The 25,743-nt window shown below is 50.7% G+C and overlaps 1 protein-coding gene across 1 annotated transcript in view; it reads right to left on the bottom strand.

Moving 5' to 3' along the window:
• Positions 1-25,743, bottom strand: part of XYLT1 (xylosyltransferase I) — a 222,576-nt gene that overhangs the window by 106,336 nt on the left and 90,497 nt on the right. Inside the window, exon 3 of the mRNA XM_015561297.1 lies at positions 20,632-21,139. Within this exon, the coding sequence (XP_015416783.1) occupies positions 20,632-21,139 (508 nt within the window). The remainder of the gene's footprint in view (positions 1-20,631; positions 21,140-25,743) is intronic.

Genomic DNA, 25,743 nt, shown 5'->3' with positions numbered 1-25,743 from the left:
AATATTCCTCATACACACAAGTGGGATCATTTGTTCTTCAATCCTCAGAGATGTGCTGCGTCACGGTAGAAGTTACGCATCCGGGATACGGAGTGGAGGAATTATAACAAATGCTCTCACCGCAGTGCCTTAAAGGACTGTGTCTCTCTTGGTTGTAGGGCTTTCTGGCTGCAAACACGTTTGCCTGGTGCCTGCACGTGTTTGCAGAAAATCTGAGGTGTTGGTAACGTTGCACCTGGGGCATCCTCCAAGTGCCAACTTCTGTCCGAACCCAGTTCCTATGTTTTAACCACACACATCAGCCTCCATTATTTTGTCAGGGGCTGTACTGATGGGGAGGACAGAATACAGTAAAGTCATTAAGGGGTGTGCTGGAAGGGGTCACCTGTCACCCTGTCGACTGCCACTGGGTTGGAAAGGCAAAGTCCACAGGGGCCAGGCAGTGACCTGCTGAGTGAGGAGTCCCTGGGATGAGACCCGGCTGAGCGGGGGACTGCGAAGGGCAGAATCCGCGTCGCATCCAAGGAGGTGGCATCTCTCAGCAACAGGCAGACGTTGCTGCGTGTGGCACTACCAGCTCCGGTGGCCAGTCTTCTCCTTCATGTCAAGGGAAGCTGGAAACCTGGACATTGAAACGAGAATCTCCAATTTTTAATCATTAACAACTGATTCTGAAAATGTAAACATCCAGCACGGCCTGCCAGCTCGCCTGCTCCAGTCCGAGGCTAAGAGTGCGCGTCAGAGGTGGAGCCGCCTCTGAGCATCTACTGGCCTCAGCGGCTACCGGGCAGCAAGGACGGCAGCGGACGGTTTGGTGGAGTGACTGATGGGTGTTGCCAACTGAAATGGAGGATGCAGAAGGAGGCTGGATGTGGTTAGGGGTGGGGGCTGAAAAGCTGAGTGGGGTGGAGATGCCAGCGGGACACCTGAGTGGTGGCGTCACTATCAGCTTCCTGGAGGCCGGAGGGCGAGAGCAGGTGCAGCAGGTGGGTGCCCTCTGAGGCCGGGAGGGAGATTCTGTTCCGGGCCTCTCCCCTAGCCGCAGGGGCTTTATTGGCAATCTGTGGCATTCTTGGGCTTGTAGATGCATCACTGCAATCTCCACTTTTCCGTTCCCTGGTGTTCTCCCCGAATGTGTCTGTGTCTGTGTCCAAATTTCCCCTTTTTATAAGAGCACCAGGCGTATTAGATTAGGGGCCCACGCCAGTGACCTCATCTTAACTTGATCATCTGCAAAGACTCTACTTCCAAATAAGGTCACATTCACAGCCGCCAAAGGTCAGGGCCTCAATGTCTTCTGGGAGCAGCAATGCAAACCATGATATCAACCTAGAAATTAGTGTAGGATTCTGGAACTCTGGGAAGATTCCCAATTTGGGAACCACCATTCAATGCAGGAAAGTAAGATAAAGAACCACTTTCTGGTGAATATCATTCAGGGATTTAAAAGATTAAGATTCAAGCATCTATATACATAAAAGGCTAAGCGACCGTCCGACTGTCCAACCAATAGCTATGATGCGCAATGACCACTAGGGGGCAGATGCTCCAACCAGTTGCTATGATGCACACTGACCACCAGGGGGCAGATGCTCAATGCAGGAGCTGCTGAGCTGCGGTGACTCACCCAGAACCAGAGAGGAGGGAGCCCGATTCCGGGGTGTGTCACCCAAGAACCACCCTCTCGCAATCCGCGATCCCTAGGGGGATGTCGGACAGCTGGTTTCAACCCGATCCCTGCAGGCCAGGCCGAGGGACCCCACTGGTGCACGAATCCATGCACCGGGCCTCTAGTGGGTAATAATATTCTTTGGTGACAAAGCTTAGTAATTCTCAAACGTTAGTGTAAGTGTAAATGACAGTATGTCATAAACAAACAATACCTACAGTTATTTTTATTATTTGGAAGGGCTCTTAGATCTGTGTTTTTCAGCATTTTTCCCCCCATTCTCAATCCGGAAAGAAGCTCAAAGATATATTAGGGAGCCCTAACCGGTTTGGCTCAGTGGATAGAGCGCCCGCCTGCGGACTGAAGGGTCCCAGGTTCGATTCCGGCCAACGGCATGTACCTTGGTTGTGGGCTCATCCCCAGTAGAGGGTGTGCAGGAGGCAGCTGATCGATGTTTCTCTCTCATCGATGTTTCTAATTCTCTATTCCTCCCCCTTCCTCTCTGTAAAAAATCAATAACATATATTTAAAAAAAAAAGATATACTAGGGAAATTATTCACTCTTTTTTTTTCCCTTACAGCAGTTCCTGCCCTCCCCGCCCTCCGCCAAGCGCAGCAATGTGTCCTGGCTGAAGATATCAGTGATGAGTTCCAGGTTTAAGATCTGTGCCCTTTGTCCTGGCAGGCAGTGAATTCGTTTTTCAGGACCTTTCTCGTGGCTTCAGGAAGTGCACGTGTAATTAAACAGAGCCGGGCAGGGTTTCAGATTAGCTGTGAAGTGTGCCTGTGGCAAAAGGTCTCTTCCTTCCTGAGAGAGCGGTGGTGTAATTAGAATCCGGAGACAGCAATCAGCAGCCTTCCTTACCAGCATTTTTAAATGGTGACCCAATATTCATCTGGGCCCAGTTCTGCTCCTTGTGAGACCACGGCGGTGTCCATGCTGTGTGCTATCTGTTGGCAAAATTTAGGGGCTCCTATGGTGTCACTTGGATGGCACTGTGTTTAGCCAGTTCTGGACAAGTTAGCTGATAGCCCAGGTCAAAGGCAGCAGCCGACTGTAAGTCTTTGCCCTTAACGCCACGTCAGTATTAAAGCACGCCAGGTGGCAGCCGGCTCCAAACTCCTCTGAAGGTCACTGTTCATTCATTAGCCATTCAACAAGCATTCGTGGTGCATCTGTTATGTGTCAGGCCTCCTGCCTTAAGGTAGCATCTTTCCAGTAGGTGTAGGTGTATCTGGGACACAGGCTGAGGGTTTTTATAAGCTGCAATGCAAGCATCTTTTCCTCTGACTTTCCCACCCATGGCCGCCCCCGCCTCGAGAGTCCACTGAAACCCCGGGGAAGCCAGTTGCAGTCATTCCTTGTTAAATGTGTAAGTTATTCCCATTCATCAGTGTTGAAGGCGGTGGCAAGTCTGGAAAGTGTTGGAACACGCCCTGGACTGAGCAGGCAGGAGCTCTGTGTCTTAGTACAGGAGTCGGCCAACTTTTTCTGTAAAGGCGCAGACTGTAAATAGTTTAGGCTTTGGAGCCACGCAGTCTCTGCGGCAACTGCTCCCCTCTGTTCTTGAGCTTGGAAAGCAGCCACCAGCAGTACCTAACCCAACGGGCGTGGTGTGGTTTTACAAAAGCAAGCTGTGCGCCCACTTGGACAGAGGACTCCTGTCTTAGAGAAACCAGTCAACCCTGCCCTTGAGAAATCAGGTGTGGGTTTTCATGAGACTGGACCCCACTACAGAACTATTCCAAGTTCCTTTCCGTGGCTTACACGGCCCTGCATGACCAGCCCCCTGCCCTCCTCTTGGTCTTCTTGGCCCACCGCACCCCCACTGCTTACAAAGCCCCAGCCCTCCACTCCTCCTTTCTGTGCTTAGTCATGCCAAGCGCGCAGCTGCTTCAGGGCTTTTGCACAGCTGCTCTTCCTGTTTTGAAAGCTCCACCTGAACCAATTCCAGTTCCGTTCAGAAACTAGGAAGCTGTGTCCCACTTTCCTAGGCTTTTGCAAAATAGCCAAGAGGTTTACATTATCTTATTTACCTTTCAGCATAATCCCCATTTTCCAGTTGTGGTAAATGGTGAGTTCTCCATTTCAATAGGTGATAGTAACAGCAGCAAGTCACTCTAATGAGCGATCCAGGTGTCTTCTTTCATTCCTCTCCATCCTTCATCTCTACAGTCAACCAATTGCCAAATTCAGCCACATGTGCCTCCTGAGTTGTTCTCAAATCCAACCGTTCCTCTTTCGTAATTGAACCCATTGTCATCTCTTAGCTGGACTATCTTCAAATCATGATCACTAGACTCTCTCTGCCTATAGATTTCAACTCCTCTAATCTATCCCTCTATCTATCCATGTGCTCATCTAATCCATTCATCTTTTCATCCCTTCACACATCCATCTATGCACTCATCAATCTATTGATCTATCAATCCATCTACCATATATCCATCCTGGCACCTACTCTGTATTGGGCAGTGGGGGTAGGTAGTGAGTAAAAATATTGAACCTATCTTCCTGGATACTTTGGTGTAATTAGGAAAAGATACGCTAAACAAACAACCATACAAACACATGTATGTTACAAACGAGAATAAATGCTATAAAAGTAAAATTTCCCTTGAGAAAGCATAGACCCAAGGAAGTACATGAGCTTGCCAGAAAAGACACGAGAGCAGGGTTTAGACAGGGAGACCAGATGTGGAAAAGCCATAGGCTGACCTTGGCTTTCCCAGTGCTGCAGCATGCTGGAAGCTCTGGCACAACAAGCCACCGGGAAAGGAGGGCCAAGAGCGACAGGCGATGAAACTGGAGAGAGGGGTGGCCTGGATCACAGGGGGCCTGAAGGCCACTGTAGGGCACCGATTCGCCCCTGGTGCCATGGGCAGGTTTGGTGGGTTTTCAGATGAGCAAGCAATGTTCCAAGTATATCTCAGGAAGGATACCCTGAATGCTGAATGGACAGTCACTTGGCAGAGGGGGTGGAGGGTATGGCAGAGTAGACGTGAGAAGACTGGTTAAGAGTATATTGGCACAATCCACATGAGACACGGTGCCCCCTGGCCAGGGAGGTTGCAGAGGAGACACAGAGGTGGACCAGTGAGACACATTCAGAAAGCACAACAGAAAGGTCTCAATGCTGGGCGGGATGGGAAAAGGAGAAAACTGACTTGTTAAGGCTCTTCAAAACCAACCATGAGCCAGCCCCGGGCACTGGGGCTCCTCAGAAGGGAATCCTAATCCTCATGATGATGACAGTAGTTGGATAGTTAATACTGAATGAGCACATACGCTGTATGTGCTAAATACTTTGTTAAATGCATCATCATTTAACAGAACTATGAATGAACCACTATCATTAGTCCCATTTTACAGATGGAAAAGTGAGGCACAAAGAGGTTTAAATAGCATACCACAGGTTCCATAGTCAGCTCCTGGTAGGAACAGGATCCAACTCCAGAACTCTAAGGATTGGCACCCCATGTCCCTGATCACCATGTAGGCAGCCCCACTTCTGCAAGTCTCTGTTTCTCAGGATCCTGCCCAAGGCACTACCAGGCAGAAAACTCCAATGCAGACACTCCCCAGAGAAGAGCCTCATAGGATTCTAGATGCATAAATAAAGTCGAGAGGCTCAGCTCCACTGATCTGCTGGAGTCTTTGTTGCTCTACAAATGCATTATTAATCAGCCACCTAGGTCCTCCCCACAGAGCCTTTAAATTACACTTAAATTCCTTGATAGGGTTCCATGCACCTTAATAGTGCGTTTCCTGTGTTCACAGCAATAAACAAGGCGAGAGAGAGGGGCCTGGATAACCAGGTTAATTGCCCTTGGAGGTCTAGGCTGAGAAAGCAATGGCAAGAGTTCCTCTAAATTCTCTGGGTCCCGGGCTGCAAGGCTAATATAGTCTTGAAACAAACAACACTGTCAAGCCAGGATCAGGAGCCAGGAGAGCGCGGCTCCTTCATGCCTGGCTGCCGGGGCTCGGCTTGGCCTCCAGGTCACCGTGTCAGGGCCCTCCTAGCTGGGAGCGCTGGGTATGAGTAGCAGAAAAGCCGCTTCATCCAGGTTGGGACCTACGGGCCGCCCACTGGGGCCTGCTGCTTCCTTGGGCAGCTCTTACCAACTTCCAGGTTACGACAGGAGTGACTCTTTGGGGGTCCGGTGGGCGAAGAAACGGATAAGTATCCTGCCTTCTGCCATTCTCTTCCCAACCTACACAGCTGGAAGGGCTCAGCGGTCAGCTCATTCTGAAGCAGGGGTCAGCAAACTACGGCCCTTGAGCCAAATCCAGCCTGCCTATCTTATAAATAACCTTTTATTAGAGCACATATTGAGTTGGATAGTTAAGACAGAGACCTTATTTATTTTTTTCTAAAAGTTTTAACATCCTCACCCAAGGATATGTTTTTATTGATTTTTGGAGAGAGAGGAAGGGGGAGAGAGGGAGAAACACGGATGTGAGAAACATTAATCGGTTGACTTCCATACACGCCCTGACTGAGGGTCAAATCCGCAACCTTTGGGTGTACAGGACGACGCTCCAACCAACAGAGCCACCCAGCCAGGACAAATAGACCTTATTAATGCCCTGAGAAACCTAACATATGGACTACCTGGCCTTTTATGGAAAATTTGTCAGTCCCTATTAGAAAGCATAAGTCAGATCTCGCCACTGTTGCTGCTCGAACCCCTGGATAAGTGCCTTCCTACTCTCGGATAAGGGTGACACGCCCTCTCCAGGCCTCACGGCCTTTCTAATGGGGACCCTGCCTCAGGCGGCCAGTCTGACCTGCACTATCTCTGTGGAACTTGGCTGTGTGTAGCCCTGGAACGAATCACCCATCCCCACTGATTCTACGGGAGAATGAAGCCTATTTCAGTGGTTAGAGTGAGGCTGACCTGAGCCAATGCATGTTGGCAAAGGAGCTTTTTACTTTTAATCAGGATAAAATATATATGAAATTTACCATCTTAATCATTTTTAAGAGTACTAGTAAGCACAGTCACACTGCTGTGCAACCAATCTCCAGAACTCTTTGTATCTTGCAGAACTGAAATGCTGCCCATTGAACAATCCCCATTCTCTCTCCCCCGACCCCTAGCCCCAACAACCACCATTCTACTTTCTGTTTCTATGAATCTGACTACTCTAGGTAACTCGTACAGGTAGAATCATACAAGCATTTGTCTTTCTGTGACTGGCTTACTTCACTTAGCATAATGTCCTTAAGGTTCATCCATGTTATAGCATGTTTGAGAGTTTCCTTCCTTTTTAAGGCTGAATAGTATTCCATTATATGAACAGACCACATTTTGCTTATGCATACATCTGTCAATGGACACTTGGGTTGCTTGCACTTTTTGGCTCTTGTGAATAATGCCACTAAGAACATGGCTGTACAAATATCTTTTGGAGACCTGCTTTTAATTCTTTTGTGTATAAACCCAGGATAGAAGAGCTAACTTTCATCCAGCACTTTCTAGAACCAGCCTCAGCATTAATACTTCATATAGATCACCTCATCCAGTCTCTACAAGGTATGAACTCTACAAAGTATTATTGTCATGAGAGTGACAAATAATTTACTACCCACACTGGGAAACTCTTCAGGGGGGAAAGGGGTGATCCCGAGGAAGCAGACACAAATCAAGACTGTTTTAGGACAACTGGGATGTCAATCATCACCCCATTTTACAGATTAAAACAAGGCACGAAGAGGTGAAGTCACTTGCTCAAGGCCACCCAGCTAGTGTGTGGCACGGCTGGAACTCAAACCCAGGCTGACCGACTAAGCTTTCACTGTGAACACAAGTCCACGTTCATAGCACATAACCAGGAAACAGCCAGTGATCAGTACTTGGTGTCTAACTATTACTGGCTCTTCAGACTGGGAAGAGGGACCTTCAGGGGGGAAGGGGCCAGTAAGTGCTGAGAAAGATTAAGGAGTGAGTTGGAGGGATTCTAAGTCCAGGAATGAGACGGGACCAGCCGCACGGAGGAGATAATAGCCCACGGAGGGAGGCAGACACCCCATCTCAGTCACACCACCCTGGCTGGGACCACACTGGGGTTTCTAAACTAAGGCACTATGACATTTTGGAATAAAAAATTATATTGGAATGGAAAATTATTTGAGGGCTGTTCTGTACATTGAGGAATGTTTGTCAGCATCTCTGGTCTCTACCTGCTAGAATCGAGTAGCAGCCTCCCACCCCCACCCTGGTGGTGACAACCAAAAATGTTTCCAGCTATGACCAATGTCCCCTGGGGGTGGGAGTGCAATCACCCCCATCCAGAACTGAGGACCTGAAGAAAGGGCAGAATCAGAGGGATGCTCTGTTCTCCCACATCAGCGCCTCTCAAAGTGGGGTGTGGAGCAGCAGCTGGTAGCAATGGAACTTCCGGGGCCCCATCCTGGTCCTGGATCAGCACCTCTGGGGGAGGCCCGGGGTGCTGTAAGGAGCTAGTGTGCAAACCACTACCCTCCGTGGTCATGGAGGAGACTTGTTGGGATCTCAGAAGATTAGGAACTGGAGCCAGTACTAGTCTGAAGCCTGGCCAGGGCTCCTGGGAAGAAAGCAGGTCCCTTTAGGAGAATGAGACTGAGCTGGAAGCTTCCAACATCCTGTGTGTGAATAATACCAGACAGGAGGTGCTACCGTAACTGGTATGACATTTATGCGGATAGTTTGACAGCATCTGTCAAAATTTTAAAACAGACAAGCCTTTTGAGCCACCAGTTTCATTTCTCAGGATGTTCCTAGCAGCCAGTCTCAACTCAACATCCCCACGAGAATTAAGCGCTAATGTCCAGAGACATCGACTATGAGCAGCAAATTAGCTTTTCTCCAATTCATCTAGAATGGTACTGCTTATGCACCATCTCTGGGGGAACTGAGAAAATAACCACTCCCTGTAGCAAAAGCCTGCGACAACCTCAATGTCCACCAGTAGGGGAATGGCCAGACTCCAGAGGAAGCCAGCCATGGCAAAGAATTACACAGGCGACAGAAGACAAGAGGAAAAGAAACGCTACATAGAAAAAAAAAAAAAAAGGATAGCATAGGTCTCTATTTCCTGACAGGGATACAGGTCTCAGACCTAGATACATGTCCAAATAAAAAACGTCCCAGAATGTATACATCAGTTTTATATCAGTTTTAAATTTTCTCATTTCCAAACCAGACTCTATATTTTTACAAGTTCCAGACTGATCATCAGTTTCTTATATAACCCCCCTCATAAAACAAACTCCCTTTTTGCCTGGGTTGGACTTAAAGCTCTAAACCAGTGGTTCTCAACCTTCTGGTCCTTTAGATACAGTTCTTCATGTTGTGACCCCCAACCATAAAATTATTTTCGTTGCTACTTCATAACTGTCATGTTGCTACTGTTGTGAATCGTAATGTAAATATCTGATATGCAGGATGGTCTCAGGCGACCCCTGTGAAAGGGTCGTTCGACCGCCAAAGGGGTCGCGACCCACAGGTTGAGAACCGCTGCGAAACAAAAATAAAAATGTGCCTGCAGTACTCCCCCGTCAGGGGAGCCTGGGCAAGATAGACTGCCCCTTGATCTGCAGTGTCTTCTGTTTTTTTTTAAATAATGAGAAACATATTGTCCTGCTTGGATAATTAAAGACATGAATAACAGACACACTTTCTGCATTCTTTGAGCCAAGTTTTAAAAATTAAGAGAAAATCCGCTTTGCCTCCTGTTGCCCTGTCTCCTCACCGTCTTTCCCCTTTGGCCACTGGAGACATCGCAGGGACAGCCTCCCAGTCACGCCCACCCCCACCCTGGTGGTGACAATGGCTTCCCATTCTAACTGGGCCGCCGCTCTGAGGTGAGCTGTTAATTTGCACTTTGTGGCTCATCCTCAATTCTGATTTAAGGCAACGTAACTCCTCCTCAAAAGCCTGAAGAATAAATTCGTTTACTAATTTCGCCATTAAGAGTTTATCAAAGCGAGCACTATTTCGACGGCCTCCTAATCAATCACCATTTCCCATGTTTATCTCCTGCTCAATTTCTACCACGGGGCTCCATACACATCAATTTGCCTGATGCACTTCCTACATATGTTTTAAATTACTTGATCATTGTATAAATTTCACAGCCATTAACAGGCTCTAATGCCAGCATGGCTGACATGGTGTTAAAAATTGGATTCAATTCCACGGGGTAATAAATTGTGACCTAAATCCAATCTCTCATGGGTGACTGAAGAATACAATGAAAAATTATTGCTTTGTCATTTTTTACACTAACACACATATGCCCCGGCAACTCGAAACCAGCAGAGAAATGGGATGCACCCACTGCTGGCTATTATTCACCCCAGATGGCTTTGCAGGCCAGGCCGGAGGGTCTTGGGTGGGATCAGCCCCCTCCAGAACCAGGGGAATTGCCTGGCTGCACAGACATCCTTGCCACACAGGGGTGTAGCTCTGGGAGCAAGCTGAACTGCACGGGCTCCTTCAGCCAAAGGAACGGCTGCTACCGCGAAGCCAGGGCTTGAGCACTTTGCCTCTGGCACCGAGTCTCGAGTCTCGGAGCTCAGAGCCTGGCGGTGCTGCTGAGGAGGTGTGTGCTTTTAGGCAGATCTCCTCCCTCTCGGAGCATCCATTTCCTGAATACAGAGCTGTCGTCAGAATAAATGACCTAATATGGCTAAAACGCCCAGGATAGTCCCTGGCATTTAGCAATCCCCAGGTAAAGGTTAAACATCAGGATTTAAGAGCGGGGAACTTTGCAGAGGCCTCAGCTCCCTGTTCTATTGGGTCGCAGGGAAGGAGGGTAATGAGTAGCTAGAGAAAGGTATTCACATTTCCTCTGCGTTTCCCTTTATCTCCGGAGAAACTCCATTAGGCATGCATCACATGCCGACTGCACGTTTAGTACAGGTGCCACACAGCAAAGAGGCCAACACGTGGGTTCTGAAGTCAGGCAGAACTGGGTTTGGGTCCAAGGTGTGCCACCTGCAAATGTGACCCCCAAAGGGGTCCTTGATCTCTCCAAGCCTCAGCTTGCCCACCTGTAAAATGGGGTGAGGGAACATCCTTTTCTCTGGGGAAAGGTCTAGGGAAGGCTCGGAGAGCTCACGCATGGGAAGTGCTGAGCTGTGCACCTGGCGTTCAGGGAGTGCCTATGACATGTGAGCTCTCCATCCCAGGCTCTGTGCGGGGCTGCAGGGACCACGTGCACACACACAGACAAGACTTAGTGGGGGCTACAGACAACTCGGGTAACTCCAGTATGATGGGCAGTGTGCTCCGATCGGGGGTGGGCAAGGTGATTTGGGGGTTCACAGTCTGGCGCCTCATGGAGACTTGGGGAGGTGGAGTGTGGGGAGGGAATCACAGAAGACTTCCAGGAGGAAGTGATGCTGAAAGGAATTCCTAACCTAACTGCCAAATAACTTGAGAGAGGAGAAAAAGCAAGCTGGTTTCACTGCTTCGTGCAAAAGGAGGGACTGGCTAGGTCGGAAGAACTACAGATGAAATTTAGCACTTCCATCTCTCGGCCGCTTACAGGGCCAGTCCTGGGCTGCCTCTTTCTGCACAGGTCTCTGTTTTGGGCACCCTGAGTGGCTGACACATAACCAGCTGCACCCAAAGGAAGGACTGCCTCAGATGGCCAGACTGCTCTTCTCTTGCCACTCGCTACCCCATCCTGGGGCAGTTTCTGGGCAAGACGCTCATGGAAGCTGAGAAAAGCACTAAAACTTCCCTCCATGGAAGGGGGGCCACCCTGCCCACCCTGGAGGCTTCCAGAATCCTAATGACCTGCTGCTGGTTTGTAACACGTGGTTGGTAAATTTTGCTGGCTAAATAGAGGGAATAACTTAAGCATCTCAAATACAATATTCTACTTAGCTACCTGAGGAGGCAGGAGAGACATCTAACAGCCCATTTTACAGGTAAGAAGTGAGGTGTAGAGAAAGCAAGTGCCTTGTCTGAGGGTTTTGCAGATGACACAGTGGTAGAGGGGGCCCTGATGGTCTTTCGAAACACGTCTGGTGCAGAGCCTTCCCCTAACTGGCATCAGCTCAGCAAAAGTGAAAGGGCAGGTGCCTCTGCTCCGTTCCTGCTCAAGGCAAAGACACAGGCCATCTAAAGCCAGTGATCTGCAGAATTAAAATCTGGCTGGGAGGAAGACAGGCTGGCTCTATTGCTCAAATTCAGAGCTCCCCCAGTTCCTCAACCACCTCGCACCTGCTTCTACCTCAGGGCCTTTGCACATGATGCACCCTAGGCCAGAATGTCCCCCCTCCTGCCCTTCCCCTAGTTAACTTCTCCCACCCTTCATCTCTCAGCCCAACTAAAATCCAACACGTGTCTGCAGAAGCGATGGTCACTGTTGCAATTCTGCGTTTATTTTGGATTCATGGGCTTCCCTGCCCAGGTTTAATAGGCTGCAAGCTCCACAGGACAGGGATTCTGTCTGTTTTCCTCCCAAGTGAATCCTCTAACATAGTGCCTGGCCTAGATGGCAGGCGCTGGATGGAAAACTGCTGAATGAGTGAGCGGTGATGGGAGCTGGGACAGTCCCCAGGTGGTGGCTGTGCTTTGCAGAGAGACTTGTAAATGCTCCCTTCCCATCACTTCTCCCAGCACGCACAGGCCTCTGCATAGCTCCTGGGGCCGGGGGTAGCCAAAGACGCTCAAAACAGCTGTGCCGTCTCCTGACGCCATGAGAGCAAGATTGAGACCTGTAACGTCCAAGCACTGGCTATGCAGAGATGAGTAAGCATCTGATGGGTGGGGGTTTTCTGCAAGCCCCGTGTGCACCCTGAGAGCAAGTGCTGTTGGCTCTATGGAAACAGATAAGCCTGCTCACTCCCGCCTTGCCAGGCCCCTGCAGCACACCAGTGGGCTCCTCACCGCTCTCCCCACAGCTCCCTCACCCCGACAGTCTAGTGTCAATCCAACAGCCAGGGGTCCGATCCTCTGAGACATGTCAGATCAGAACCCCTCAGCCCAAATCCCTCCGGTGGCTCTCCCACCTCACCCAGATAAAAACCAACTCTCTACTGGTCTGTAAGGCCCCGTCTGCTGCTCCAGCCATGTGGCCTCCTTGCTGCCCCCATCATACCACTCGGTCCTGCAGTACCTCCTTCCTTCCTGCTTTGGTCTCGCCTTCTGACATAAGACACTTTATTTTGTTGTGTCAACTACCCGTCTTCCTCTTCCGGAACATAAACTCCATGAAGATAGCTCTGCCTGTTTTGTTCATTTTGTTCAGTGCCTGGCACAGAGTAGGCGCTCATTAAATAGGCTCTCCCACTAGGCCAAATCCATCTCTGAGTGCCTTGCATCCACATCTCTCTTTAGGTCATTCAGAAATGGCCCCTCTGCCTCCTTCATGTGTCTGGCAATGTGCCTTTCCTCTGTTTGTTGTGTGCACCCCCATCTCTCCCAGGACGGTGAGCTCCGTGAGGTGGGGTCTTCTCTCTTATTCATCGGACCCCAGTACTTTGCACACGCTTGGCACGGGGTAGCTGCTCGACAGGCATTCGTTGAATGGATGAAACAAATTAAATACGTGTAAGAATGCTAACGGGAAGAATGATGTTCATGTTCATGATGCGTTTCCGCAGGCACCCACGGGGTTCTCCTACTTTCTCCCTGAGACGCAAAAAAAGCGAGAGGATGTCACATCAGGGGTTCCTTGCTCACTGAGCAGCAGAGATACTTGTAGCGTGTCGACCACGGTGCCAGGTGCTAAGGGAATCGTCATTTTGCTCTGACTTATTAAAAAAGGAACTTGCCAATTACTTGAAATTAGTAATCCCCAACTGCCTGCGACATTCCTGGCTATGTAGGCTGGCCTGTCAGTGTGCCCACATGCCCTGAGAGAGGGGGGCGGGGGGCTGGGCTCAGGGAAGGGTCGTCGGGGGAGGAATGGGTGCAGGCATCTATGAGCTCCAGGGCTGGGCCCATATCCAGGCTCCACCCCTCCAGCCCAAAACTCTAGAGAGTCACCCCTTTTCCCAAAGCTCCTTCTAGCCTCGGACGAAAGGCAAGCCGGTGAGTCAGGCTCTCCGCCAAGCTGCTCCAAGCAGTGTGGGCCATAAATGCGGGGTTATAAACACACTCCCAATCCCCCAGGCCATCGGTGTCATTGTGAGCACACAGAAGGGGGAAAAAATCCACCTAACCATGACCTGCTTGTCTCAAACACACCTGGCTTGGGGAGTGCTTACTTGTGCCTGAAATTTCGGAAAGGGCGGGCCCGGATGACGGCCGACCAGGAAGGGCATTCACGTTTTCATCTCCTTCCCGCGCCTAAACCTTTCTGCTCTGCTCTCAGGCATGGCAGCGAGGGAACACACACCCTAATGACACGTTTGAAAGTGAATGGCAGGACTGCGCAGCTGGCGGAACACTCCTGGGAAGGAGAGAGGGTGGAGGAGGAGGTGGGAGGGAGATGCAGGGGCATTCATGGCATTGCCTATAACTACACATTTAGCTTTCTAAAAAGCCCTTTCTTTATGATTCCAAGACTGGGAGGGGGAACCGCCACCGTGCTGCAGGAGGAAAAGGCTACGTGGACTCGGCCTGTTGGGACTCACTTCCCAATGGGAGGCCTGAGGGGACTGTTGGCCACGCTGCCTGGCATAGACAAGGAGCTCAATAAATGAAGGATCAGGCTTGAGTGGTCTTTGTGCCCCAGAGCCGAGAATGAGCCCTGAGTCACCCCAGAGGGGGAATCGCCACCGTGCTGCAGGAGGAAAAGGCTACGTGGACTCGGCCTGTTGGGACTCACTTCCCAATGGGAGGCCTGAGGGGACTGTTGGCCACGCTGCCTGGCATAGACAAGGAGCTCAATAAATGAAGGATCAGGCTTGAGTGGTCTTTGTGCCCCAAAGAAACCCCAGAGCCGAGAATACCCACTGACGGTCACCCCATCCGATCCACTGCCATTGCCTATAGCTTTTACCTACTGCCACACCCTCTCACTGGGACCCTTGCAAGAACCTCCCCACGATTCCTTGCATCTACTCCTTCCTTAAAGCTACACCAGGAATGGGACTGCTGAATCACATGGCGCCTCTCATCAGGGCGGAGGCTCCATGGAGGCCCCCACCCATCTTCCATTAATGAGCCTGTGCCCTGAGCTGTGCAGGTCGAGGCCCTGTGGGACAAGGCATCCTCTGCTTTTGTTCACTGCTATGTCCCCCGGTCCTGGAATAAGGGTGGACCATCATAACCACAGCGGACTATTTTGGTGCAGCTATGAGCTAAGCATGGTTTTTACGTTTTTAAATGTTTGAAAAACATCAAAAGAATAAGGTTTCATGACACACGAACATTATGTGCAATTCAACTTTGGCACCATCAACAACAGTTTTATTGGGACGCAGCCTCCCTGGTCATGTACTATGTACCGCGTGTGGCTGCCTTCATGCAGAGCTGAATAGCTGAGATGGAGACCATACGGCCTGCAAAGCCTATGTACCGCCTGGCCCTTTGCAGAGAAGGTCTGTGCGGCCCTGGCCTTGGCCACGGAATGAGGTCTGCTGACTTTCCCGGACTCACCACGCTCAGTCTCCTTCTCCTCCCTGGAAGCCCACGAAGCACCTCTGGGACCCGTTTTTGTCTCACCCCGAGGAACCGTGACTGCAAACCTCCTCTGTGCTGGGCTCTGTGCCTTCCCCAGCCAGGGACGGAAACAGTCCAAGCGGGTCCTCGGTGAACCTGGCCTTGGGAAAGAAAGCAGGCAGCCCTGCCCGCTTGGCCTAGCCGTACGCGGGTCACTTTGGCCTCAGCACACCACGCCTATTAGCGTGGCGCCTTTTAGCTTTTCACAGCTGTTCCCTCATTTCCTCCTCATGAGTGATACAGCAACAGACCTGGGAGAAAGCTGTGTCTCTGGCCGACAAATGGGGAAACTGAGGCCCGTGCCCTGGGGCACTCAGAGTGGCCGAGCTGGCATCCACGTCTCCATATCCCTCCCTCCATACCAGGCTGCCAGCCACGCTTTCATGCTATCGTGCTGTGTCGTCACCCCGCTGCCCCCAGTGTGTGGGGATGTGCAGGAGACAGCCCTCCTGCAGCTGGCGGTGCCATCTGCCAGGCTCTCTCTGCAGTGGCAGCCAGCTCCCCGCAGCCACCTCCGTCCAGAGCCCATTTGTCCAGAGCCTCTGGCCTCACGCAAAGGCTGCTGGGTAAAGACACGGCCAGTTGCCTTTCTCTCAGAAACCCCCTTTCTGTCCACCCTCACTCTGACCCTGAGCCGGCTTCCCCCTGTCCTGTGCGAAAGCTTGCAGCCCTGCAGCCAGCCAGCTGATTCCGAGTCCTCGCTCATCACTCACTGGAGAGCTGCCGCCTCCTCAGCTGCTCGCCCCGAGCTCCCCCTAAGGCGGCAGCCACCCCCCTCCCAGCCCACTGCTTTCTCCACAGCTTCTCACACTGCTCATCTCGCACTCTTCACCTGGCATCGGGGCCGCAGTCAGCTGGCACAGAGAAGGGTGAAGAAGGGCGGGAGGGACCAGGATAACCAGTGGGGCCTTTCTTGGCAAATTTTAACTCAAGATGGAAGGAGCTTCCTAATGTGTTCCAAAGGTAATGAGGCAGGAGAAGCTGCATTACCTAGCTCCTGGCACCAGCATGCCTCTTACGGTCGAACAATCTTTATTAGGAAAGATACTTATTGGGAAAGCCACCTCTGTTCCTCATATGGGTCAGTGTGTCCCCTGTGGCCAGGGCGTCTGGGGAGGTGTGGTCTGGGAAGGCTTCCCTGAGGAGGTGGCATTGAGGGGTACAATCTGGAGTAAAAAGAGGTGATAGCCAGACAAGGTGGGTTGGAGTGGGGGGCGGGCACTATGAGGGAATGCCTGAGGCACATGGGGCCACGTCTGAAAAAAACAGAGCGAAGAGAGACGTGGCCAGGCAATGGGAGGTCACCATCGGAGCCGGCCTTCTTCTCTTCTCTTCTCCGTGCCCCTGTCATGTATACTGCTAACCTCACTACTGCCAACAGCCAGGCACATCTGCTTCACTGGAGCCCCCTCTACACCAAGCATTTTATAAGTATAATCCCATTTCAGCCACAGTCCTATGAGGATAAGGTACGATGATTTGTGTCCATTTTACAGATGAGGAAGCTGAGGCACGGGGAGGGGAGGGCTACACAGCTGGTAAACGCAGAACCGGGATTCAAAACCCAGGGCCTGAAGATCTCTGGATGGAAAACGTCTTTTTCCAGCCCAGGCCTCCATTGGCTTTCCAGCTGACACGGTTTCATTTCCATGAACCACTGGAAGGTCCAGCTGGTGTGACTGAAGGCCCTCAGGTGACTATGGAGCCCAAGGAAGGGACAGGAGGCCCAGACAACTGTGGGAGCTAGCGGGGTGCAGAGCTGCCTGGGTGGAGAAGCGGGGGGGGGGAGTTGGCGGCTTGGCTGCTACAGTGAGCACAGGGGCTCTGGGAGGAATGAGCGCCCGCACTTGGATTGGAAATGAGCCCACCTGGGGCCACCCTGCCCAACCTCACTACATCTCACTCGAGGGGTTGCTAATGGACGGTCTGGAGATCCCCCCTTTCCTGGTGAAAGCCCTCCCCACTCCAGCTTCTTTTTCTGGGTGGCAGAGAGAGAAGTGGCCAAGTCACAAACACAAGCACTGTGTTCACAGGAAGCAAACCGTCTCCTGGGCTTCTAGACTCTTCCTTTTCTCCGAGTGGTGCTGGGCGAGGGGACAGGAGGTGTTGGGGATGGGAGGAGCAGGAATCCTTTATAAAAGTCAACATTTAAAACCTATTTTCTTGCCTTAGCCAGTTTAACTCATTGGATAGAGCACTGGCCGTGGACTGAAGGGCCCCGGGTTCAATTGCCTACCTCAGCTGTAGGTTTGATCCCCAGCCCTGGTTGGGGCATGTGCAGGAGGCAACCAATCAATGTGACTCTCTTACATCAATGTTTCTCTCTGTGTCTCTCCCTCTCCCTTCCACTCTCTCTAAAAATCAGTGGAAAAATATCCTTGGGTGAGGATTAACAAAAAAAATAAAAATAAAATAAAATCTATTTTCTTTCTTCGGAAATTTTCCGTCCTCAGGCCAAGAGGAATTGCTTCCTTAATTATATTCAACTTCTGGCAACATATTGGCTGAGGTTTAGGCCACGCTGAACTCAGCAAAATGACAAGCACAGTGCGTACATCTGTGTATGCACGCGTGTGCGTTATGTATATGTATGCATGTATTAAATTTCTCTCCCCACTTTCATTTCTTCATTTAGCAGGAAATAAAAGGACCACTGGGCTGGAGCTCAAATCCTTCCTAAGCAGAGGAAAATCTGGGTGTCACAGTTTCCAGAAAGGGAACACAATCTCCGTATGGGGTGTAATTACATCTTAGCTTTCTGCAGAAGAATAGTTTATGGCTTAAATGCTATTAATTGTAAGCCGTTTTGTTCCACGGGAACTTGTTCATTGATAACTATCCAATTAGGGTTATTTTGCAATTAGTCTATTCACACTAAATTTATTGCAAAAGGGGAGGCTGTGGTGCAGCAAATTAAAGCATTGCCAGGGCTGGGTGTGCAATGGCTCTTAAATGCCAATCTTACTAGCAGTCCCGGAGGCTGTGCCACCTTGGCTGATGCAGCAAAGGCCACAGGGAACCCCCAGCAAATTCACACTGAAAATCCACACTAGGGGCGACTCAGTATGACCAGGAGAAGCATGGGAACCCTTGGCCTCCGCTGGGGACATCCCCTGTTTCTCCCCCATTAATGCCCTCTCTTCCTCTTGCAACTAACTGATGACAGAGAGATACAGTCTGCAGGCTGTAGGACATCCCTGAGATTTGGCAATCTGAGCTACAGAGGAAGCTTTAGCCTCCAGAAGAGGGAGAGGCTCTGGAAAAGGATGCACACTCTCAACCCTGAGTTCTAAGCCCAGCTCTGCCATCCACTAGCTGTGCTCCTCAGGCCAAGTCTTCAACCTCTCTAAGCCTCAGTTTCTTCATCAACAAAATGGGTTGATAACAGATCTACCCCACAGCCAGTGGTTCTCAACCTTCTGGCCCTTTAAATACAGTTCCTCATGCTGTGACCCAACCATAAAATTATTTTCGTTGCTACTTCTTAACTGTCATGTTGCTACTGTTATGAATCGTAATGTAAATATCTGATATGCAGGATGGCCTTAGGCGACCCCTGTGAAAGGGTTGTTCGACCGCCAAAGGGGTCGCGACCCACAGGTTGAGAACCGCTGCCATAGGCAAATGTGAGGATTCATTGCAATATAAGGTGAGAACAGTGTCCGATACACTAGTACAGTAGTACCCCTTTATCCAAGACCCCCAGTGGATGCCTGAAACTGCAGAGTACTGAACCCTATATATGCTCTGCTTTTTCCTATACATATACACTTATGGTAAAGTTTAATTTATGAATTAGGCACAGTAAGAGATTAGCAACAACAACAATAAAATAGAACAATTATAACAATGTAATCAAGGTTATGTGAACGTGGTATTATTAAGTAAAATAAGAATAACTTGGACATAAGCGATACCAGGACAGTAGCTCTGATAACCCAGATGGCCACTGAGTGACTAACATACAGTGACGATGTGCTGCACAGAGCAGTGACTCACGTCCTGGGAGGGATGTATGGGGCCAGCGTGAGATTTTATCATGCTACTCAGAACGGCGCACAATTTAAAACTCACGAATTTCTGGAATTTTCCATTATTTCCAATATTTTCAGACCTTGGTTGACTGCAGGTAACTGAAACCTCGGAAAGGGAAAACACGGAAAACTAAGAAAATACAGACGAACTTGAGTGAAATGTTGGAGTTGTCCCCACTGCACCTCACCCAGGGGGCCACCTGGAGAGCTGGCCATGTCCTTCTAGGCCCTCTGTGCCCTTGGCACACGGGGCTGCTCCCAACCTGACCCCAATCCTTCATTCTGGGACCAGCAGTAAATAGAGAGGCTCCGTCTGAAAACAGGAGGCCTGGATTCTAGCTCAAGTTCAGCCTCTGGTTCAGTGGGTGACTCTGGATAAGCCTCCTTCCCTCCACGGGCCTCGCATCCCCGTCTGTCCGGTGAATAAATGGCATTGAGCTTTCTATAGCCTGCTGTTCCCTGGGAGCCATTCTCACCACGCATCTCCCTTCTGCATCAGGAGAGATGCAGGGGCACAGTAGCTGCTCAGAAGAGGGAGGCCGCTTGGCAAAGTCTTCCTTGCCTGGCCTCTAGGTGCACCACGGCCAGGGGGACCGAGAGCCCCCGCCTCCCCACCCCACCGCCTGGATCAGCTCTGCGGCTGCTTTCCTGACGCTCTGACTTCTGCCCCAACACAGCGCCTCTGTTAGAGCTCTGACCTCTCACAGCAAGAGCTCTGGTTCATCACTGGTCACCAGCACACACACAGAGGCGTGTTCAGCTCTGGGCAGGGGAGAGAGAGAAAGAGACCGGGAGGGGGAGGGAGGAATAGGAAATGAGGAAGAGAGAAAATAGGAAGAGGAAAATTTAGGAAGGAGGGAGGGAAGAAAGGAATTTTAGATGGAGGAAAACGGGAAGGTTGATTTTCAGAGCCTCCAAAGTCAATGAACCAATTAGAAACCTTTCGGATCATATTCAGTTACAATAATATCCGTGTCAATTTTAATCCCGATATTCTGCTGAGACAGAAAACCAACTCTAACAGCATAGTCACCTCGCCTTCTGCAGCTGCCACATGAGCCGGACCTCACTGTATTTCCTCCTTTGCTATAAAGGCACCTGGTTAAGGCTATAACAAAAGGTAACTTGATTCCGAAATACTTTTCCGTGGGAAACTTCAGAATTCAGGGGGTACCAAAGAAGTCAGGTCTTGTGACCTGATTTGGGGTTTGAAAACCAGGGTCTCAGCAGGTGTGAGAATGTGAGCAGAAGGGGGCTGGGAAGGAGGGAGAGTTGGAGAGGAGGCGCCTCTCCAGGCCTTGGGGGCCCAGAGCTTACCTTCCAGCGGGCAGAAGCGAGTCACCTTCTCGGGCATCAGCAGCCCCAGCTTGTGGCGGCAGTAGGTCTCCCCGATCTCCTGGCGGCAGTGCTTGGACTTGGAGCGGGACAGGGCGGAGATGGCCTCCTTGCCCGAGATGTCACACTTGGGGGGCTGGTCATACTTGATCTCCGGGGAGCTGTCCCCGCTTCTCCTGGCGTGGGGCTGTCGGGGGGCCTCCTTCCCAAGGCTGCTGTTCCCTGCGGCTCTCTCACCGGGCGGCAGCACCTCGTTGGCACCTTTGCCTGGGAAGGAGTGCCCCTGCCCCTTCTCCTGCTCCAGCTTCCTTTTCAAAAGCTCCTTCTGCCTGCTCAGGGGCTTCCGCGCCAGCTCAGGCTGGTGCTTCTGCTTCTGAGTCCTCGGGGCGAAGTTGCTGTTGTCCACGTTCTCAAAATCTTTGGGCACTGAGTTCTCGTTGTTGCTGTCTGTCCGCACTTTCTCTTTGGGCCGGTGAGAGAAGTAGCCGTCCTGGAGGAGGTGGGAAAGAGACAGGGAAGAGAAACTTTACTGAGCGAGCACTCTACGTAGGCCGGCCCTCGGAGAGAGGGGCACAGAGGTGTGGGAGTCTGCACCCTGGTTTCAGTCCCCGCCTTTGCCAAGAGCTTACCTTCAGGCAAGACTTTTCTCTCTGGACCTCAGTTTCCCCAGCTGGAAACATGAGATGCTCCAACTAGAAAGGCAGGCTTCCGCAGGCCCTAAAGTGCTATGCCTGTGAGTCCCAAGGCTTCTTATGAACCCTACCCTCCATTTCAAGGAAGCTTCCTGGACTGTCTCTGCCGCTGGATTAGGGGCACTTTCTTCCAGCTTCCTGTTTAAATTCCACCAGAGAGTGCCTTGGTGGTTTAGTTAAGGGCTGGCAATGCCATAATAAAGTTTATAAAGGGAGAGAATATCAGTAGGATATTATATACATGCCGCTGCCTTTAGGATGTACTCATAGAGCTATGCCCATTAGAGAAATAAGACAGCGTCAGTTCCGAAGGAGAGCCATCCCTGGGTGTTTTGGAGAACGAATGGTCCTTGCAATGAATCCCCGCGGAGATGCAGACCTGCGACACTCCTGCGTTTGAGCTTTGGCTCTCCATGTCTCTACCCGGGGCAGAACTGATGAAGTCGCCTGGGGTTTCAAGAGAAGGGCCAGGAGTCATTCAGGAGAAAGATCGGGGTGCATCTTTCCAGGAAAGCGGGCGCCCCATACTCAGCTCCTCCCCGGGTCATCTCTAAAGCATGTTGCTCCTGCAGACACCCACTGCCAAGGCCTTGACCTGAAAGAGTACCCACGGTCCTAACGCGAGCCCTCCGGGAGACCTCTGAAGCCACAGGGAACACTAATTGGTTCCACAAATCTACGCGGTTGCTGCAGAAATGCATTGAATGCATTGCTGTAGAAACTCTGAGGGAAGATTTCCCTATGAGTTTTCCTAAACGCGCCTCCAATGGGCTCCCCAGGACGGGAATGGTCGGGATGGACAGTGGAAGCAGCGCTGGAGCCCGGGAGGCTGAAACTCAGCGTGCCACTTGTTTTTGTAAATAAACTTGTATTGAAACGTGGGGATGCCTGTTCATTTATGAATTATCTAGGGCTGCCACAACAGCAGAGGTGAGCAGTTGCAATAGAGACTGTCTGGCCTGCAAAGCCTAAAACACTTCTATCTGGCCCGTTAAGAAAGAGTGGCAGACCAGTGATGAACCCTGGCCGGTGTGGCTTAGGTGGTTGGGCATCGTTCAGTGCAGCGAGGGGTTGCCAGTTCCATTCCTGGTCCAGGCACATGCCCAGGGTTATGGGCTTGATACCCAGTGGGGGGTGTGCAAGAGGCAGCTGATTGATGTTTCATTCTCACACTGATGTTTCTCTCTCTCTCTCCCTTCCTCTCTCTGAAAAGCAATTTAAAAATCTATTTAAAAAAGAAGAAGAAGAAATAAGTGCAGACTCCAGCTCTCCAGAAGTGTGAGTTTAGAAGGCCCCCTCCCCGGGGCTTGGTGTAGTTGGCTGTGCCCCCACTGCCCCGTTTGGCTCAGCAGGGCTCTGGAGAAGCAGCCACATTGTGGCTGCCCTTTTTTTTTTTTTTTTTTTGCCCCATGTCCCCTAGCACCAAGCACTGATTTCTCCAGTCGGAGAGGCTGTAAGAATGACAGCTGACCCCGAGATCCCGCATGGCCATTCTGTAAGATGAATATGGTTATTTGCATTATACAGGTGAGGGAACTGTGCACCAGCTAACAAGTGATGTGCACACGGTAACGTAGCAAACCACAGACCTCGTGTCCTGGGCTACCCATTCCATTACCCTGTCCTCTTCACTGCTGCAGCCTGGCTTTGTACCACAAGATCTGGCTCCCTTCCCATCTACTCCCTCCCAGAGAAGTGCATCTGGGATAAACATGTCACCTGCAAACAGCCATCAGGAGGCAGGAATCACAGAAAGGGAGAAGACAGTAAGTAGGGGCCATGAAGTACCGGGAGCTTGAGGCACAGGAGCTGGGGGGCCACGGGGTAGGTAGAAGGAAATAAAGAGATGCCACGAAGGGAGAGCTGAGTCTGTACTGAGTCACGGAGCGGTTGCTGATCACACACAGGAGCCCATGTTGTATCTCTGTTGGTGATGGGGACCTTCCAGTTCGGACACCTGGTTCAGGTCTTTTTTAATTCCCCACACGGACTTGCAAGAAACCCCCCTCAGTGAGGCTCCATGTCTGTTCTTGAACCCCACTCACTGATAGTCCTCTTTTCTCTTCTTTCTGCCCAGAGGTCCTTGAGGAACCCTAAGCAGCCCCTCAGATGCACTCTCTGAGCACTGACAGGAGCCGGCACCACAAACTAAGTGAGTCACTGGATAGCAACAATCACCCCATGAGGAGGTGCGCTTCTCGTATTTAACAGAAAGAGGAGCCGACGTGTTCTTACAACGTTCTTGAGCACGTAGCAGGCACCAGGCACCATGCCAAGTCCTTATATGTGATATCTCATTTGACCTTCAGAAATAACTTCCAAGAAGGTAATAGTATTCCCATCTTACAGGGAAGGGAAAACGCTTGGGGATGTTCAGTAACTTGCTCAAAGTCATCTGGGGGAGGAAGGGAACTTGCACCCGTCTGATTCTCAAACTTGCTATAGTATAGTGTCTCTTCCATTTGGCTGAGCGGTAAACAAGGAGCATTGAGCCCCCATGGGGGGGGGGGGGGGGGGGGGGATCTCGCTGTTTGCTCATATAGCCTAGGTAGGGCTGGAGCTGGAAGCAGGGGCAGGGATGGTATTCAATAAAGTGCTCGACAAATATTTCAGTCCTCTTCCTTCCAGGCACATGATAGGATTATATTTCCCATCCCCTGAAAATTAGGCATAGCCAAGCAACTTGCTGTGGCCAAGAAAGTGACAAAAGCCAGGGCACGATTTTCCATAGCATCCAGCCACACTCCTGATAGTGAAATTCCTGTATCCTCGAGTAAGGCCAGTGTGGAGAAGAGACTCTCCCTTGCCCCCAGGGGCAGAAATAAATCTCTGTCAATTTCTGTCACTGAGATTTGGGGATCTTTGTTACTGTAGCACGATCTAGCTCATCCTGATTAATACAGGAGCCAACCTGATCTGCTTTCTTCCTTCCAGCTGTCCTCTGGTACAAAAGCCTTTTTCTCTGTCTCTAACAGACAGAAAATCAGTTCAATGATGCCCGCTGTCCAAGAATATGAATTTAAATTCTGTCCCTGAGCCCATTTTGGGTTTTTTTCCCGAAGTTAACGAGAGGGCAGAGAGTACGCAAAAGAGCCCCTGTCCTTACAGCCATCTGCACCCTCTCTCATCAGACACATCCTGAGTATTATTCTTGGGCTGTTCTCTTTCCTCATTAACTGAGGATTGCAATTTGGCCCCCTGAGCAGAAAACCTCTATAAACCACTGATTTCAAAAGCTCACGTGTGTGAGCACTTCCTGGCAGAACCTCAGCTAAACCAGGCCCAGGAAGCACTGACATGGATGAAGCACATCTGACCATCTGAGAACAGCCGATGCCTCTGGCTAATTTCTGATACGAGGACCAGGCGTGGCCATCAGTTCTAACACAACTCCTGATGTATACACGTCCTCTGCTCAGAGAGGCCCCACGATGGGGGCGATGGGCTCCGTACAGCCCCGTGGCCTTCCACTGGCCCCAGACGCCACTCAGCTGCCGCAGGAAGTCTGCAGGTCCCAGTGTGCGGGAAGGGAAATATTTAGTCTTCTGGAATGGAGAGCTCACAGACATTGGACAGCTTTCGGAAAAGGAGAGAGGCACAGTCAGGGAGCATCAGGCATCATCCGGAGGCCTGTCACCCTGAGTCGGTACTGTTTTCTCTAGCAGCCGATTTCTCCTGCCCCTTCCCCCTCTTCCTGTTTTAAATTTCACCGTGCGAAGAACACTTAACACATTTACCTCCGACACATGTTTAAGAGCACAGGACGATATACTGCTACCTGTAGGCACGACGCAGTACAGAAGACCTCTGGAATGTGCTCATCTTGTATAACTAAGGATTTGTGATCAGCATCTCCCCACTTCGCTCCTTGCCAGCCCCTGGAAACCACCATTCTACTTTCTGCTCTGATGAATTTGACTATTTCAGATCCCTCACCTAAGTGGGACTGTGCAGTATGTGTCCTGCTAGGACTGGCTTAGGTCACTCAGCACAAGGTTCCTCCATGTTCTCATAAAGGGCTGGACTTCCTTTTCTTAAAGGTTGAATAAGATCCCATTGTATGTATATACCACCCTTTCTTTATCCATCCACCACCCTGTGAACATGAGATATCACACCTCACCTTCCCCCTAATTCTTTACCTGCCCAGGAGAGGGCTCAGCTCTCCTCTCCTTTCCCTGGAGACCAGAGATCTCAAAATCCAAACCCAGGTTCCTCTCCTATAAAAGCTTTCTAGGCAAATATGTGCAAGATAATCATCGCATCCCCAGCATCCATGGACCTTATACCTTGGCCCTTCACACACCCTGTGTCCCCCATCCTCTCCAAAAGGACTAAGCAGGCAGCATTCGTCCTAATTAAGGGGAGAAAAGGAAGACACAGCGGGATTAGGGTTAGACAA

The sequence above is a fragment of the Myotis davidii genome, unplaced genomic scaffold, assembly GCF_000327345.1.
Source record: "Myotis davidii unplaced genomic scaffold, ASM32734v1 scaffold1115, whole genome shotgun sequence".
Lineage (NCBI taxonomy): Eukaryota > Metazoa > Chordata > Mammalia > Chiroptera > Vespertilionidae > Myotis > Myotis davidii.
The sequence above is the reverse complement of the archived record's forward strand: the minus strand, read 5'-3'. Positions and strand labels throughout refer to the sequence as shown.